This window comes from Patiria miniata, unplaced genomic scaffold (assembly GCF_015706575.1).
Source record: "Patiria miniata isolate m_02_andy unplaced genomic scaffold, ASM1570657v1 HiC_scaffold_3, whole genome shotgun sequence".
Taxonomy (NCBI): domain Eukaryota; kingdom Metazoa; phylum Echinodermata; class Asteroidea; order Valvatida; family Asterinidae; genus Patiria; species Patiria miniata.
The window spans coordinates 39,437,122-39,454,486 of NW_024037069.1; the positions used below are offsets into that span (position 1 = coordinate 39,437,122).

Sequence of the window (17,365 nt, forward strand, 5' to 3'; positions counted from 1 at the left end):
TTGGTTGCATACAAAGTCTATGGAGAGTCAAGTGCATTTTCAAAGTATTTTCTAACAAAATTGGAAATGTGAAAGTGAATAAAACTGCTTTTAATTAATAAGCTTTCTTTTAGTACAAGAATCATTCAAATCAATCATGTACTTTTCAAGTTACGGAATTTTAAACACAATCACCGTTCTGTCCACGGATCACAAAAAAAAGGTGTGCGTTCTTTCAGCAAAACGAAACAGTTCACACACATCCCTGTGTGATTTGTTTTTCGTTTTGCTAAAAGAACACTTTTACCTTCTGTTGATCCGTGGACAGAACTATAAAACGGTGGTTGTGTTTAAAATTCCGTAACTTCAAAAGTACACGAGTGATTTGAATGATTGTTGTACTAAAAGAAAGCTTCTGAATTGGGCTTTCATATCCTAGCTTTTGGAAGTGCTACATGCAGAACTTCACTAAAACAATGGGCCCGACATTTGGGTTTCGTTTTTTTTACTCACCCTGTACATGTACATGTAGTCACGAGCAATATCAATTGCATGACACTTTTGTTGGTTGTCTGTCTTTGCAAAGTAAGCTTTTCAGTTTTATAAAATATATTTTTGTGAAGCAGATTTCTTTGCTCATTTAATGTGTGTACCTACATGTAGCAGTCTATTAAATTTTCCCCACGTCATTCAATCGCTTACTCTTGTGTCTGTGAATATCACCTCCTGTGTGCAAGTAGAAGCATGTCACAGGTGCATATCATTCAGTAAAGTACTTGTGTGTAGTAATCAACACTTTAGAAGCCAAAGGTTTAACTAAGTTGTTTTTTGGTCACACAGAGTGTGCCAAAAAAGGTGCATCATTCAGAACACAAACAATTATAACTGTTTAATGTTATCTTTCTACAGTGAAATTATGTATTACACTAAAGCCTGACTATGTCTCAATCCACTCCTTTTTACCCCGTTCCATTTGGGTCCCTAGATCCAGAAATACAATCATTTAAGTGAAAGGGTGTAAATTTTACTTGGACCACTCTCACCTGGACATAGTACATGCTGAATCTGGATTAAGCATTGAATAGGCATTGAAGTTGATGACATCACAGGTGAGAGTGGCCCAAGTAAAATTTACACCCTTTCATTGATTGTATTTCTGGATCTAGAGACCAGTTTCAATTATTTGTTTCCTGAATGTTGCACTTTTTTTTGGCACTCTGTATGTGTGTATGTGTTTCTGCAGCATTTTACTGTGTGATTTCATAACATCAATGTTAAGTTATATATGTATTATTCTCAAAAAAGGTGATTCTGAAAATTTAGTCTGTGCTTTCTGCTGAAGAGGAAAATCATTGGTGACAGAACTAGTGTGGAATGTGTCTTCTGGGAACCAGACAGGAATGGCTGATTATTGTAATACAGGGGGAAATGTTTGGATTGTTCCACCATGCATGTAGTGTATGGGGTCGGAAAATCTTAAGGAATGTGCCTTGATATTTTATGCGAGGTAGTTGGTGAAAGGGAATTTGATTGGTTCAACCATTGCATGTGACCAGTGTGCTGTTCTTTGATTGGTTGATAATGTCAACTACCAACCAATGGGGTGAGGGTTAGTGTAAAATACTTGGCTGGTGTGGTGGGTATGGCTGTCCCGATTGGGCCATATAACATACAGAAGCCAAATTTGATTGGTTAAGGGTTTGTTGCTATGGTGATGGATACTGGCTAGCCGGCAATCTGCATCTTTTTTTAAAGTAATTTTATTTTCAGAAAGTTTGGTGGCAGTATAGATCATTTGTTGAACTATAGAACATGTTTGTTCTGTTTTTTTTGTTGTTGAAAATATTGACAACAAATCAATTATAATTCCTTTTTTATTATTATTGAAATACAGTTTGCCAGAAAGTTAGATTTTTTGAATTGCAAAGATGAATATTAAGGAGTGACTTGGAAATGGAAATTAAGCATTTATAGGATTGGATTAACAAAATAAGGTGTAAAAATAGCAAAGATTCGTAGACACAGTTCTGTCGTTTGTCAAGCTCTAGTCACTTTTCCTCCATGCTTTAACACAAAGAAGGGAATGGGACCAGATCCTATAAATTGAATCTATTAGTGTTTCATATTGCATTATTAGAAAAAAACAAAACAAATTCAACTCAACTCTTTATACATGTAGTTATATATCACTCAGTTTTACACCTTTTATGAATGTATACATTTTTTGAAACCGGATTAGTTAAATTTATCCCAAAAAGGGGGGTGGTGTGCATCATTTTGTAGGGAAACAAACTCGGGTGCATTATATCGGGTCAGCAAGCTGGGAATGGTCGTTGCCCCAACTGAGATTCTGGCCCAAGTTGGAATACACATTCTGTAGATAGGAATACACATTCTGTAAAGAAAGATTATCGAGGGAAGTAATGTTCTCATATGTTCTCTTCAGTGCATCATACACTGATGTTAAACTTTTTTATTGCAGTATGTCTTGGTCTCCCTCTCAAATTATGTTGCATTGTAACCTTCTGTCAAATTTGAGGGATGCTGAACTGAATTTCTCACTGCAGCTTGTGTTTAAAATAATGCTAAGCAGTAATACTATCTGTCTAAGGCCAGTTTCATGAACCTGCTATTAGCAGGGAAAAAAATCCCAAATTGCTTAGCAACTTTTCTTACTGAGCAAAAGTGAGCTGGGGACCAGTGACAAGCAGTTGTGTCACCATGTAATTTTGGTTGGTAACCTATTTCGGCTAAGCAAAGATGGGCGGCGTCCAAAGACTTGGCTACGGCTGGAAATAACACACTGGTCTATGGGAAGTGGCTGCATATAGCGCAGCCGCTTCCATAGGTGCCTGTGTAATTTCTAGCCGTAGCCAAATAATTAATACGGACATGGCTATCTTCTGTGCTATGCCCTGTGCTTACTGTTTAATAGCAGCATCAAGAAATTCAGGCCATTGAAAGTGGTTGGGCATTTTTCCCCTTTCATGTAAAAAACTGTTGAAAACCAAACCTGTGAATTGTATCTGTATATAGACATTGATCTTGTTTTCAATGTGAATTTGATAACTCACAAAAAAAATATATATGGAATAAAAGTTTATATACTTTTTTTGGCAAGGTGATAATAAAGAAAATTGAAAAAAAGTGAAGACGAAAGATTTCTGGTCAGTTTTGACATGTTTGTTCAATATGTTAATATAGTAAACCGTTGTTGATCTTGAGAATTGAGAATACCTTTTTCCACTGTGTTTTTCTCCAACTCTCGCGCATTGAGCGTGAGACTCGCGCATATATTTCGGGTTATTTTCACGCTCTCACGCCCACACGGGATTTATCATGCAGAGAAAATAATAATAATTGACTCTAAACTTAAAAATGATGTTTAAATGGTGGTCTTTTGGTCACACAAATTGGTGAAAGTGGTCAGAAATTGCCTCAAATCGCACCACAGAGCATCTAGAATCCAAAAGTTTCTGTGCCGGCCCTAACCCCACGCCATCAGGGCTTCGTGTTCACATTCATTCTGATCAAGCTCCATCGCCAAATTCTCACGCTCAGCACTTACTCAAAGTTGGCAGCCCTGTCACTCTATTGTATCAATCAGTTGATTTGGAACTTTCTGTCCCGTGATTCCTAAAAATCACAAAATAGCAAATTTACGACAAAAATTACCTTAGAACGCATGCATCATTAGAATGCATTAACATTGAGGACATCTTGTTTGGTCATTTGGCATAATTTCTTTTTTTCGGGGGGGGGGGGGGGGGGGGGGTTCTACAAATATGTGTGGGTGACTATATATTGATGGAAAAAACATGAAACACGTGTGGCCACTTTAATTTACATGAAATTTATTTTTTCATTTAAGACTAATGTATATTTAAAGAAATTTATACATAACTAAATATGTTATCTGAGTTAAAACAAACAAGAAACAACTCAAATTGAGATCACACCATTTTGCATAATCATGGCTTAAATCAATTACATTAATCGGAAAAAAATATTTACAACTGCATTTATAGTAATAACGCAATTAAAAAAATTAACAAGGCAGAACCATTTCGGTCTGTGTACAGACTTTAAACTCATGGAAGTCATTGTAAAGAATTTGTTTGCAATGATTTTAAGTATCGTTTAACTGAATGAAACTGTTAACTTTCACTTCATGAATACTGCTTTGTGTAATACTTGAGATGTTTTTCAGGTATCATACGGTCATAAGAAGAAAAATGGAACCAGTTCAATACTATAGTTTTCCCGGCCAATTTCCTGAAATGTTCATTCACTTCTGAAAATCGGTCATTCATTTTCGTCTGAATTTGAATATACGTCTCTAATTCCATTTAAATTCAACGAAAAATCAATCGTTTCCATCGTCCGCGCATTCGGCTTTGAGAAACAGGCGGCCAATTACGTTACCCGTGCATTCATTTTAATACGCAAACATACCTTTTCTAAATTGATTTCAGGTACAGCTAATTTGATTGAATGTTAATGAAAAAGAAACCCTTAATTGTATCTGGTGCCGATGGCATTAAATTAAAAGTGAAACAGAATGGTGAATGTTTGAAATCGCCCTCTAATAGCAAAAAAGATGTCTTGTAAATTAATCTGAAATGGACAAAAAAAAAGGTGCTGCTCAATCACTTAATGGAATGAACTGAAATGGATTTGAATGCTCTGGTATCGAAAATGAAACGCGGGTTCAAAGCGATTCTCAAATTCAGACAAAAACGAATGACCGATTTTCAGAAGTGAATGAACATTTAAGGAAATTGGCCGGGAAAACCTATATTAACGTTACTTATACAACGCCTGAATAAATCCCTGTCATCTGATAGGTGGGTCATTGACTTATTCGTCCCAACCCTGACCTGGTCACACCGCAAAAATCGAAGTTTCATTCCACGATAAATAGAAGTTCCATTGCATGGTCACATGATTGGTGGCTCTGACCAATCAGATGGCGAGGATTTATTCAGATGTTACAAGTATAAAACAAATAATGAGTGTTTCACATTGGTGCAATGGAAAGAATAATTTCAATCAGTGACAGGTGGAATTGAATATTCCACCTGCCACCTCATGAAATTATTCTTACCATTGCACTCAAGCACATTCACTATTTGTATACGAGGGACATCACAGCACTCAACAGTTCAATGATGAGGCCCACATCCAGGGAAAATAAATAATCCACGAAAAATATTTGGCCGAGCCCCAAAGCAACGCAGGGTCTATCTACAGTGTAGTCAGCTATTTGCCTAACAAGGCACTTCAAAAAAAACTGCCGATATCAGTTCTTTCACATAAACCTTTGACCCAAAAGAACAAAATGCTGTGATGAAAAAACTCACAATTTAGGCTTTTGACTAATTTGGAAAAATCCAGACAAATACCACCCCTGGACATCCAAATTTGACTGGGAAGTGGATGTAACATCGGCACTATAAAGTGGATGTCTTGGGTTCGAGCCCCTCTGGATCACAATCAATTTCTCAAATTACTGAGTATTAAACCCAAACAGACATACAAGAATTGATTTCCTCAACCAACAGAAGAAAGCTACAATCCTGGCCAAATCTCGCAAGGCCCCCAACCCCCCACTCAATGTTGTCTCTCATTGCGCGGTGTGTGCTCCATCAGCTGGAGAGAACAACATTGACCGGGGGAGCGGGGGAGTGGGTGACCGTGGCAGGCTCAGGAAGTGTCCCAACCGTTTTGGCCGGGATTATAGGTTCCAAATCCCTCCAGAAATCACTCAGTTTCTTAAAATTATAGAGTACAAAGCCGGACACGTCTTTAAAGAGCATTACTTTGTTTTGTTTGTCTCGGCCAAAACTGTGAAGACATACAATGCTTGAACAAGCAGTTGGAAAACTGTGGAATGTTTCACAGCCTCTGTCTATTTAGTTTTTGGCAATGTCGGCTCATATCAATATGAAAAGCCATAGGGTAGTTAATATAAATCTTACACTATATCACTGAGTTGGTTTTTTTTACCGCAGTTTTGGCTTCCTTTCGAGTTTACTTGGACGCAACACTGAAATGATTACTTTGGCAAAAATTATACCGACAGCCCAACCTACTTTGACTTTGGCAGTTTTATAAGCATTACACATGGACAAGGAGGAGCGTGTTAATATATGGAAGCCAAAATCTTTGACTGTAATTTTTTTTCATTTCTGTTGGTATGCTCGTTCCAAGCAACAGCCACATGTTCAGTTGTAACATCGGTCGCACTGCAAACTGACGAACTGCATATTTTAGGGTGTTGAGCGTAGTGATATATCTTGTGTAGCAGACGTACACGAGACTCATCATTTTGTCACGATAGTCATCTGTACTCATCATCATAAGTCCTTCACAAGTCGTCTAGTCTCAAGTCAAGTCGCAAGGTATTTAAATGAACTGTGACAAAGGTATGACAGTACATCACATTACTTGTGATTGATTTCTAATGGACTTGATTTCAAGTCTGTGTGGTGTATGATCAATTTTACACAACGCCTGAATAAATCCCTGTCATCTGATTGGTCAGTCGTTGATCACATGTCATTGACTTATTCATCCCAATCCATGGCCCGGCCCCACCCCCAAAAATAGAAGTTCCATTCCACGGTAAATAGAAATTCCATTGCACGGTCACACCATGGGTGGCTTTGACCAATCAGATGACAAGGATTTATTCAGCTGTTGTATAAAACAAATAATGAATGTTTCACATGCATGCAATGGAAAGAATCATCTCATTCGGTGACAGATGGAATGTTCCATTCCACTCGACGAACAATGGAACATTCCATTTGTCACCTAATGAAATTATTCTTACCATTGCGCTCATAAACATTCATTATTTGTATACTGAATACCTTATCAGAACATTGCTAGCAATGGTAAACACCACACTGAAACTACGTTGTCATGAACTTCATTCACTTTCACATGAAATGACTTTAAATCTACCAAACAACAGAATACATTTTTTGTTCGCTCTCCACACTCATGACAAAATCAAATATCGATAACAGCTACCAAAAAACATAACCACAAAAAATGAAATTCCCAAGTAAAAACGTATATATCTTAAATGCATTGACAATGTATCTATCACAGTTGCCAGTTGGAAGTTTACTTTTTGATCACTTATTCATCTATGGTGCTAAATGGAAGACAGAATTTCAAACCCTCCCTTTGAGTAAATATGTACATATTCTGAGGTTCCTATGCAAGGAAAAAGCGCTTACAATCTAATCTTCTCTAATGATCTCAATTTCAGTAAACCTGTTAATGACCACTGGCATTTGGCGGATAAAAACAGGGTTTTGGCTTAGGGTAGCAGACCAGTAAATAAACTTCCATAGACCCCAATGGTAAATGCTCCCACTTCAAAAATTCGGGAAAAATACTCACAACTCTCCAAGGTGTTCGAGACACACATCAAATTAAAGCTTATTTCATCATCTTTCATTTTCTTTTCAATTTTCGGGGGGTCAACTGATGACTTTTAGGAGAAATTTCAATCTGAAGATGATCACCCCTGAAAATAGTCCTGAAGCCCATCGCCATTTTGAAAAACGATGCCTACACTCCATTGCAAAATAGAGCGCTTTTAGCGGGGTCCAAATTACATCCAAATTACACAGAACTGCAAGCTCACAGTCCTGTGCACGGCTTCCACCCATATTTTTTACAAACCCTCAAGTTCATGGCCCACAGCATGCTCAAATGCTGAAGATTTTGAGGGCATGCAAATCGTGATTTGGCCGGCGTAGGCAATTTCGGACCGATTTACTGGTCTGCACCCTATAAAGAAGCGAGGTTTTGGAACATTTCCCCAAACCACTTGTACGGCACGAGGAAGGATGGATGACTCATATTTCATCAAAAAATTGCGAGAAAAAAAATCTCTGACTGCGATTTCTGGCCTGAAAACAAGCCCTCTGTTTGCGGCTACCTTGCTGTAGGGCGCCCCCAACGGGAGTTAATTGAGTTTTTGCTCCTTCCGACCCCAAATTACCCCCCTTATTACCCCTCGTTCTTATTCCTCCTTGGTTACAGGTACCCGATCCAATAATCTGGAATCGGATTCTGACATCCACAGTCGGATACTCCGGTACCCGCTTCCAATGCCCCCCCCCCCCGGAAAGCAACAATAAACAATTTCATATGGAAGCTGATTTCTTGCTAATCAATAAGTTGACAGCGTCTGAGCAGAAACTTAATGTTACCGACACAACTTGATGTCCTACTTGACAGTGAAGCTATGGTGTTTGTATCCATGTGGCAAAAACTTCAATCTCGTCAGGATTTCTGCAAACTCAGAGTTGTAAAACTGTTCAGGATATCCTCGATCGCATCCACCTGTGTTTTGAATGTACAAACGAATCATTAAGAATTGTTACATTTTGTGTCTGTTTTGCAATGTGATTTATCGGGGGTGTTTAATTCTTTAAAAAACTTACAATGAGCTGCCATCTATAGGTTGGTCATTTTATAGAAGATCTCATCAAAAAGGATAACAAAAAAGTATAAATGAATGACATTCTTCAAGGTCATTTATTTCAAGACATATTTTTCAAGTCATCGCGGACTTACTCAGAGCAATGTACAAAATTATTTGCAACATATATTTCATGTGCTTTGCCATGAAATGTGATTACTCAAAGACTGAACGGCAATGAGTATCCATTCATTCCAAAGATAATGCTTTCCGTTTTATAGCAAAACATATCTTTCTCTTGGCTGTTTGTAATCATAAAATATGAAAATGCAATGAGCAAATGACGATACCTGTTCAGTTGTCGTCGATTGTTGCACCTGTAAGGAGAGTTGGTCCAAACGTCGGATGTGCTCTGACAACCCCATGCTGGTCATGTACACCTTCAACATCGACACCAACTACAAGTGATAAATTCAAACCCATATAAGTTTTTGGTAGGTCAGTTTGGGGATTTTGCATGTAACTCAGGACTACTGCAATTTTTTTTTATACAACAAGATTTCTGGAATATCTTTGGGTCGAAAAGTTTAATAACTTCAAGATCTTTGTCAAGCTTTAAAATGGTTGCTAAGTTTTAAAATGGTTGCTAAGGCCAAAAAAAAAAGTCTCCGGTTTCTGGTATGGAGCTTGCCCAAAAAGTGGTGCGGCGACGCAGCTTTTTTTTTTTTTTTACCTGTTTTTTTTTGCTTCAAATGTCGGCTGATGACTGCAAATGGTGCCCAACTAAACTTAGTGCAAATATATGGGAGTCCAGAGAGGCCACATAAAGCTTATTCTCGATCATAACCCCATCTAAAAACACGTTAAAACTGTGCAGCAGCAGGATTCCAGTCAAACCAGTGAGTTTGGCGGTTTTGAGATATCATCTTTTATTAAAAGAAAAAACTTTTTCATTTTGCCGACGCGCATGGCTACGGCGACGCGCGCGCATACCAGAAACCGGAGAATTTTTTGGGGGGCCTAAAGTAACATACACTACACTCAGTCCTTTGGCAGACTTATCATGCAGATCATCTTTAACGGTTCCATTTTCTAACCTGCATGACTTCGTTCTGCAGCTGCACGGAGGGTATGCCGCAGGAGTCCTTGATGTGACGCAGGCGAGACCGGGCCAGATGGACCGGGGTGTGGCCTTCCCTGTCTAGCTCATGGGTGTTGGCCCCAGACTCGAGGAGTGTTGTGACCACGCCCATGTGGTTGCTGAACACAGCTGGCAATAGGAAAAAAAATGAAGTTGGGGAGGAATGTATCAAACATGTTGTGAGTTTGAGACGAACACTGAAATAATGAATAACTTGTGATATAGATTTTGTTGAATGCATTGAACTTGCAGACCGTGATCATTGCATTATGACTGTAGTATAGGGCAAAAGAGTTTTAGGCATTCAAATACAGGGTGAGTAAAAAAAAACGAAACCCAAATGTCGGGATCATTGTTTTAGTGAAGTTCTGCATGTAGCACTTTCAAAATCTAGGATATGAAAGCCCAATTTACAAGCTTTCTTTTAGTACAAGAATCATTCAGATCACTCATGTACTTTTGGAGTTACGGAATTTTAAATACAACCACCGTTTCAAAGTTCTGTCCACGGATCACAAAAAAAGGTGTGCGTTCTTTCAGCAAAACGAAACAGTTCACACACATGCCTATGTGATTTGTTTTCGTTTTGCTGAAAGAACACTTACCTTTTTTTTGTGATCCGTGGACACAACTTTAAAACGGTGGTTGTGTTTAAAATTCTGTAACTTAAAAAGTGCATGAGTGATTTGAATGATTCTTGTACTAAAAGAAAGCTTATGAATTGGGCTTTCATATCCTAGATTTTGTGCCACATGCGGACCTTCACTAAAACAATGGTCCCGACATTTGGGTTTCGTTTTTTTGACACACTTTATAAGTATTGTATTAGAAAGCATTGCTTGAAGCGTATATAATAATTACCACATACATGTATATTGCAGTATTCTGATGGATTGAGGAATGTATAATCCAACCACTAATTGTCTGCGCCAGGCTTGACGTCAACGTTTTGTTTCCATGCAAAGATTTTGGATCCAGGTGAAATAAGCAATGTGGTCTGGATGAAATTATTTATTTCCTTTTGAGTAATGTATGTTTAAATGCCTTATTTTTTACACGGAACCTTAATATTAACTGTTGATACTGTTGGAGTGTCATGGCCTAGCGGTTAAGAACACCGGACTCATGCCCTGGTGTTTCAGAGGCAACAGTGGCGTGGGTTCGGGCCCGGGCCCAGACACTTGTGCCCTTAAGCAAGGCACTTCACCATTATTGCTTCGTCCTTCGGATGGGACGTTAAGCCAGAGGTCCTGTGTGTTGTATTTAAGGCCTAACGCACGTAAAAGAACCCAGTAACATTTATCGCTAAGAGAAGGGGTTGTCCCGGTGTTTCTGGCCTCCTTGTTATACTCCCTTGTGAAAGTCCTTAGGAGAAGAACCAACCAAGTACCAAGATACTGCAGTTTGGTGGCTGTTAACATGCGAAAGTGACTCAATTTTGTCGAAATTAAACGACCTAAAATGACTACTAAAATCTAGACATAGTCATACACGTCCATGCAAGTCATGAATGCATGTTCAAAAACTCACAATTGTAGCACTTTTTTTCAGCAAGTAGGAACAAGGGTATTTACAAAATTTCCTCATGTAACTCGAATGTCTGAGATCACACATCAAGTTCCATAAGCTTTGACAGATTTTGATGTTAAGTTTTGAGCCGAGCTTATAATGTAATCCAGCGGACATCCTCCCAGACAAGGCATCAATGGGAGGGGGAACAATGGCATAAGTGGGGATCAGTTTTCAGGGGGGTGGGGGGCACTCCGGGGATCTCATTCTCCGCATGGCCATGGATATTAACAATAAAAAGCTCATGTTGCCTTCCGTGAAGGCCTGAACACGCCTCAAGAAGACAGGGGTTGGGCGTAGGGTCACAGACCTCATGATAAGGGGAGGGGACACAGGCTTCATGCTGGGGACGGGCGGCCTCAAGGGGGGGGGGAGAGATACGTACCCCCATGACCCCTCTCCCTTGGTTACGCCGGAGAAGGGCGTGGGGGACACAGGCCTCATGCTGGGGGGACACAAGGCCTCAAGGGGGGGGGGGGGGGGGGGGGGGATGGACATGCCCTGCATGAACCCATCCCCCTTAGTTACATCCTGAGGGAGGGGGGTTGCAAATGGGCTTGGTTCTGGCAATTCCAAATCCGAATTTATTAGAATCAATTTTGAGCTCTTAACCAAAAGTTAACTCCACCTTTTGAAGGAATCAATGCCTTTCATTAATTTGGCCGTCGAAACCAAAAACTGGTTCAGTTGTTTGTCATTTGTTGATAGTTTTGAAAACTTGGTTGTGAAGTAAAAAAAACAAGTGAATTAATGCACCACCAAGTTGTTAAAAATGCTAAACCAACGAGAAACAATCAAACTAGTTTTGGTTTCTTGAGATTAGATCCAAGACTTTATTTTCTTCCGAATCCTTCAAATGAACCACAAGGGGAAACTTTATTTCCATTAGAAAATGATCAAAATATTAAAAATATATTTTACATTTACATAACCTGTTGGATTTGGGCAGATCTAGGAAACTACACAGCAAGTACATTGTAATACCCAGGGAATACAAACGATTGATGTCTTACCCAGATGAAGAGGCGTGTTTCCGAGTCCATCTTTTTGGTTTACATCAGCTCCCTTATCTAAAAGCACCTGAACTGTGTAAAGATACCAGAAAGTTGCAAATATAAATCTGAAACTTCTCCAAACAGTTGCAACTGCCGTTTTGACTAACTTTACGCATAATTTGACAGAAAATGCCACTAACCAACAACCCAACATGTTGCTTTCAAGAGATGTGTGGTCTGACTTTGTGACTTTTTGTTGTTGTTGCTATTGTTAGGAATTAGAGCAATTGGATAAACTGTTGTTAAAAGGTCAAGTTATGTGCTCACTGCACAGGAACTAAGACTTGAGTCAAAATCCTGGTCCTCCTGCAATGTGCTTATTTTTTTGTATAGACAAATCTGGGCAAGTGATCACTGTACACTCAAGGGGCCCCTTCAATAAGGAAACCACTGTACAAAGCAACTGCCCGTGACAGATTATCTGAACAATAGCTTGCACAGTGCTTTCGCCTTTGAAGGGGGCCTGAGTGAGGGGGTCAGACAAGTCGACCGTTGAGACAACTCGACCGTTGAGACAACTCGACCGTATGTGCGATAAATGGAAAGACAAGTCGACTGTTGAGACAAGTCGCCTCGCATGTTTTGGGCCTAGTTTTGGGGAAAGTACCAGGGATTTTGACGGCGGCTGATCGCCGTTTGGGAGTAATGACATATGAGGTTTTTTTTGTTGCATATAACAGAGCCGATATAGCGCAGCGTGATTGTCCGTGCACACCGTACGTTTTTTCCGGGCCACGTGCGCGCATCCCCGGTCAACGTGGCCGTACCGTGCACGGCCGGTGGCATCGTTTTTGCCGGGCCTGTGCACCCACTTGCCGCGCCGGTCGACGTGCCCGCATGCCGGGCCCGGCCCGGTCCTTGCAGCCGGGCGGGGCGCACCGGCCCGACGCGACGGCCACCGGATCGGAGCGCCCTCTGTACATCGAGTATGCCCGCGCCGCGCCCGTGATCGGTCTTGCCACAGATTTGTGCAACTTTTTCTGATCCACGTGTATTCATTTCCATTAAGTCGAGCAGTCTCAACGGTCGAGTTGTCCCGAGTCGAGTTGTCTCAACGGTCGACCTGTCTCAACGGTCGAGTTGTCTCAACGGTCGACTTGTCTGACATTCCTGCGCGATAGAATTGATAGCGTGACCGGATATACCTCCTGCAAGTGTGTGTCTAAAGACATACATGTACATTGTATATTTCTATTCATCAAAAGTGCTAAGTAAAATAGCCTTAGTGTTTTGGCTTGATACCGGTACCTACTACACAACCTCATACATGAGTACACATGGGGACTCGGAAAATAGCTCACCCATATTGAGACATCCTTTGGTGACAGCAAAATGCAACGGTGCCCGTCCTTTGTCATCGGACCTGTTTGGGTTGATGCCATCCTCTAACAGCCTGCGGACTTTAAGAAAAGTTAACAGGTCTGAAACAGGTGCTCCACATGCCATTTACATGGTACAAGTACAAGTTCAAATCAGTATTCCATTGAACCTGACTCAGATCTATAGAGAAAGTCAAACGCTTTCTGATTTTCTACTTCCGCAGAAAGTGGATGGGATCAGTAGAATTGTCCTTTTGAAGGGGAATTCAGCTTTTGAAACAATCAAAATGGGTATGTATTAAAAAAAATCAGATCAAATATATTTTGTTTAAAAATTGTCAATTCTTGAATGTTTGTTTGGCCATACCTTCCTCAACATCCCCTTTGCTTGCAGCATGTCGAAGCTTCCTTTCCCCTGTTTGAAAATAAGAAACAGCTTTTGTAGATCTTAGTTATAAAAAGGGAAGACCACAGCAGTTGCAAATCTCGTTACAGCTGCCGTAACAATATACTGAAAAAAACTTAAAGGGTTAATGCTAACACAAACAGAACTAATTGAAGTAATTAAAGTACTTTAAATTAGGTGTTATGGATGTGCAATGAAAAAAGGGATGTGTTATTTAGATGAATTAAAAATTGCAGAATACCCTGCCACTTGAAATCAACCCCTAAATGTCAATGGATACGCAGTCGAAGGAGCTTGGAAAAAAGTCTAAGTCTCAATGTAGGTGTCCCGGAGTGGCTACGCGGATACACAGATACGGAGTGGGACTCGGAGTGAGGTTTATTATTAAGGGCAATCAACCGTGACTCCGTAGCCGGCTATGAGGTGGCCATAGTAGATAGATCAAGTGGCGGGGATTCTGCAATTGTGCTGAAATAAATTATACTAGCGTTAGATACAGAATGCCAAAACATTCTCAAAGTCAATTTACCCATGGAGGAAGGCAAGGAAAATCACACACATGTGTGCATTTTATGGCAAAAAAATCAAATTAAAAATCATATTTATCATGTTTATGTTGATAATATTTACTCAGACCTACCTTTCAAATCCTTTCCTAACGGATTTTTGGCCAGAACTACTGCGCCACGCCGGCAGTAAAGTCGAGACTTTGGTCGCCGAATTTTACCTACAAAGTCATGCAAAGTATTCTCGGAAGACAGGTTTTCCTGGTCGCCAAATGTTGTTGGTAAATAAGAAAAATTGAGACCGGCTGTACTAGCTAGTTCTGGCGACCAGTTGCCGACACCAAAGTTCAAATCCGAGTTGGATTTGCTGCCCGCGTCCACGACGGGACCAGCGGGGCTGAGCTTACTTTTGCCCGGGCTGGACCCCACGATCCCGCAAGGCGGCCGCGCGAACAAATCATCGCTCTCCGACACCGGGCTTGCAACCCTCGCATCGTTCATTTTTGAAGAGCGCGATCCTGCTCTTCACTCAAGTTCTCTGAAATGCTGAACTACTGGTGGAACAGCGGTGGGGTAAAGCGTTCCAATCCATAACCCGGAAAAGAAAATTAGTGTGTCTGGGCCGAAAATAACGAGTATTTTCCTGTTGAGAAATGCGTTGCCTGGAACCTCGACCCTTCCCCTTTCGTGGACGCGGCCATCTTGTGTTACGGGAATTATTATGGACAGGGTGACCGTAAGGTCCTGGCCAAATTCTGCCAAATGGACTTCAAAAATCTGTCAGATTGATCAAAAATCTGCCAAATTCCCAAGAATTACTCGAAATACACTATAAACACCTGAAATCACATGCAAAAATCTGCCAAATTCCCAAGAATTACTTAAAATACACTATAAACACTTAAAATTACATGCAGATGTTGTATGATTGCCTTAATTAGGGTTCAAATTACATTATGAACAATCTGTAAGACTGTAGTAACATAAAGATGTTATGAAATTGCGTAAATTTCAGTCAAAACGCAGTTGCGTCACGCGGCGGTTCCCAGAGAAGGCTCAGCACCTAGACCCTGGGCGTCGCCAGGATTTTTTTCCGAGGGGGGGGGGGGGGGGGGGTGGCGGTGGGGGAAAGCACATTTTCCCCCAAAAGTCCTTAACTTTTTCACTATATTCTCAATTTATCATTTTCCGAACGGGGGGGGGGAGTGTCCCCCTTGCCCCCCCCCCCCCCCTGCGACACCCATGACCTAGACCAGCCAAACTGTCCCATAAAACCGTTGGTTTCTTAGAAAAGATTGAAGTTTCCTTAAACAAACTAGCCTTGGTCAAGGCGCTAGTTGTTATTCATCCCGGCCGTAGCGCGGTAAACGATATCCTCGCTAGCGCTATGCGTGCGGTCCTTTAAAAATACAGTGCGAACAGCGACCTCACGCGGCCACCATTTCTATGCAAATCAGTTGGACCCAATCTAGCGCCTTGGTTCAATCGTCGGCAAAAGCTTATGTTTTTCTTTATTTTGCGCTGGATTTCTAGCGCACGACCTCGTATGCGAATACAGATAAGTGTAGGCGGGGCTAATATGTGGAGTGTCCAATCACACCTTGGTAAATCCGGACATCATCAAATTATTTGCAGCTATTCGCCTTTTGCGGACGTGACAGGAACCACAGTTTTTGTGCATTACCCGTGTGCGGAGACACACAACGTGTACGTGTATGGATTATGTACGGTGCCACGTTTCACTTGGTCTATGATATGAGAGCAGATTCGCTGATTAATTAGACAAGGCCCCGCCGCTTGACTTCCTAGATTTTGACCAATCAGCAGGCGCTTTCTATAGGTCTATCGGGTCTTCGGTCATTCACCCGTTGCGCGTCATAGACATGGATTTAAAAAAAATGTCACGGCGCGCGGCGCTCGGTATCATGTTACGCGAATGCGCTCCCGGCTGTTGTTGTATTACAAAACGCTGCTTTTGAATTGACCAATCACAGCGTTAGTCCTGATTTTGGGATGAAATGACGTCACGATTTAGTAAAGTCGACTCCGACTGGCTGGCGTGCAGCTTGCATAAATCTGCATGCTTTGACATATCAGACGTTAGACAGTAGATGGCTCCGTGGATAACGGGTGATACTCGGACTACGTTTCACTATGCAAGTTTCCACGCAACGATCGACCAATAAGAAAACGACATTTAAGGTCAGCATTATTATTAACATAATGAGCACCACCCCCAAAACCTCACATGGACGATGGAACCAAGGCGCTAGATTGGGTCCAACTGATTTGCATAAAAATAGTGGCCGCGTGAGGTCGCTGTTCGCGCTGTATTTTTAATGCACTGCATGCATAGACATATGACTGCATATGCATAGCGCAAGCGAAGATATCGTTCACGGCGCTACGGCCGGATGAATAACAACTATCGCCTTGACCAAGGCTATAAACAAACGTACCATTTTTTTCAAATTTGCTATGTTTTTCTGTCAAATAACAATTTTTGCAGAATTCTGCCAGAAATGTGCAAAAAAAATCATTTCTGTCAAAATTATCTGACAAACTCGTTTTTTAACAAACAATCTTTCAAAGTTAGCCGAAAATCGGCTAAAACGGTCACTGCGATTATAAGATTGTCACGACACAATTTGTTTCCCTTTACAAAATCGAGGATTTTTTTTACAATGTCTGTCACCCTTGTTGGATTTTCTTTGACACAATGAATTAATGTTTTTTTGTAGAGTAATTTACATTGTGTTTATAAGATTAATGCGATAATATTAAATGAACCATGGAGAAATTTCTCCATGAATGAACATTGGGTCAACTGCGGTCAACCTTTGGACGTGGAAAAAGTAACCAGACTAATGTACAGATGCGAACGATAACAAATTCTCGACCGCACATTAATAAGTGTATCGCTCGTCTGGGAACCCGTCAG

The 17,365-nt window shown here is 40.8% G+C and overlaps 1 protein-coding gene across 1 annotated transcript; it reads right to left on the reverse strand.

Annotated features, from left to right (window-relative positions):
- Positions 1-8,123: 8,123 nt before the first annotated feature.
- On the reverse strand, positions 8,124-15,156 carry LOC119737858 (ankyrin repeat domain-containing protein 54-like). Its single transcript, XM_038212487.1, has 7 exons — positions 14,559-15,156; positions 13,880-13,927; positions 13,495-13,593; positions 12,152-12,223; positions 9,526-9,698; positions 8,779-8,886; positions 8,124-8,349 (listed from the first exon to the last, which is right to left on the reverse strand). The coding sequence occupies exons 1-7, from the start codon at positions 14,923-14,925 to the stop codon at positions 8,290-8,292; spliced, it is 927 nt and encodes a 308-aa protein (XP_038068415.1). The 5' UTR covers positions 14,926-15,156; the 3' UTR covers positions 8,124-8,289.
- Between the last annotated feature and the right edge of the window lie 2,209 nt (positions 15,157-17,365).

Excerpts from the sequence above, each read along its gene's own strand:
- LOC119737858 (XM_038212487.1), bottom strand. The coding sequence starts at position 14,925 with ATGAACGATGCGAGGGTTGCAAGCCCGGTGTCGGAGAGCGATGATTTG. Across the intron at positions 13,594-13,879 it reads CAAAGGGGATGTTGAGGAAG|TCCGCAGGCTGTTAGAGGAT; the intron begins GTATGGCCAAAC and ends CTTTTCTTAAAG. Across the intron at positions 8,350-8,778 it reads AATCGACGACAACTGAACAG|GTGGATGCGATCGAGGATAT; the intron begins GTATCGTCATTT and ends TTCAAAACACAG.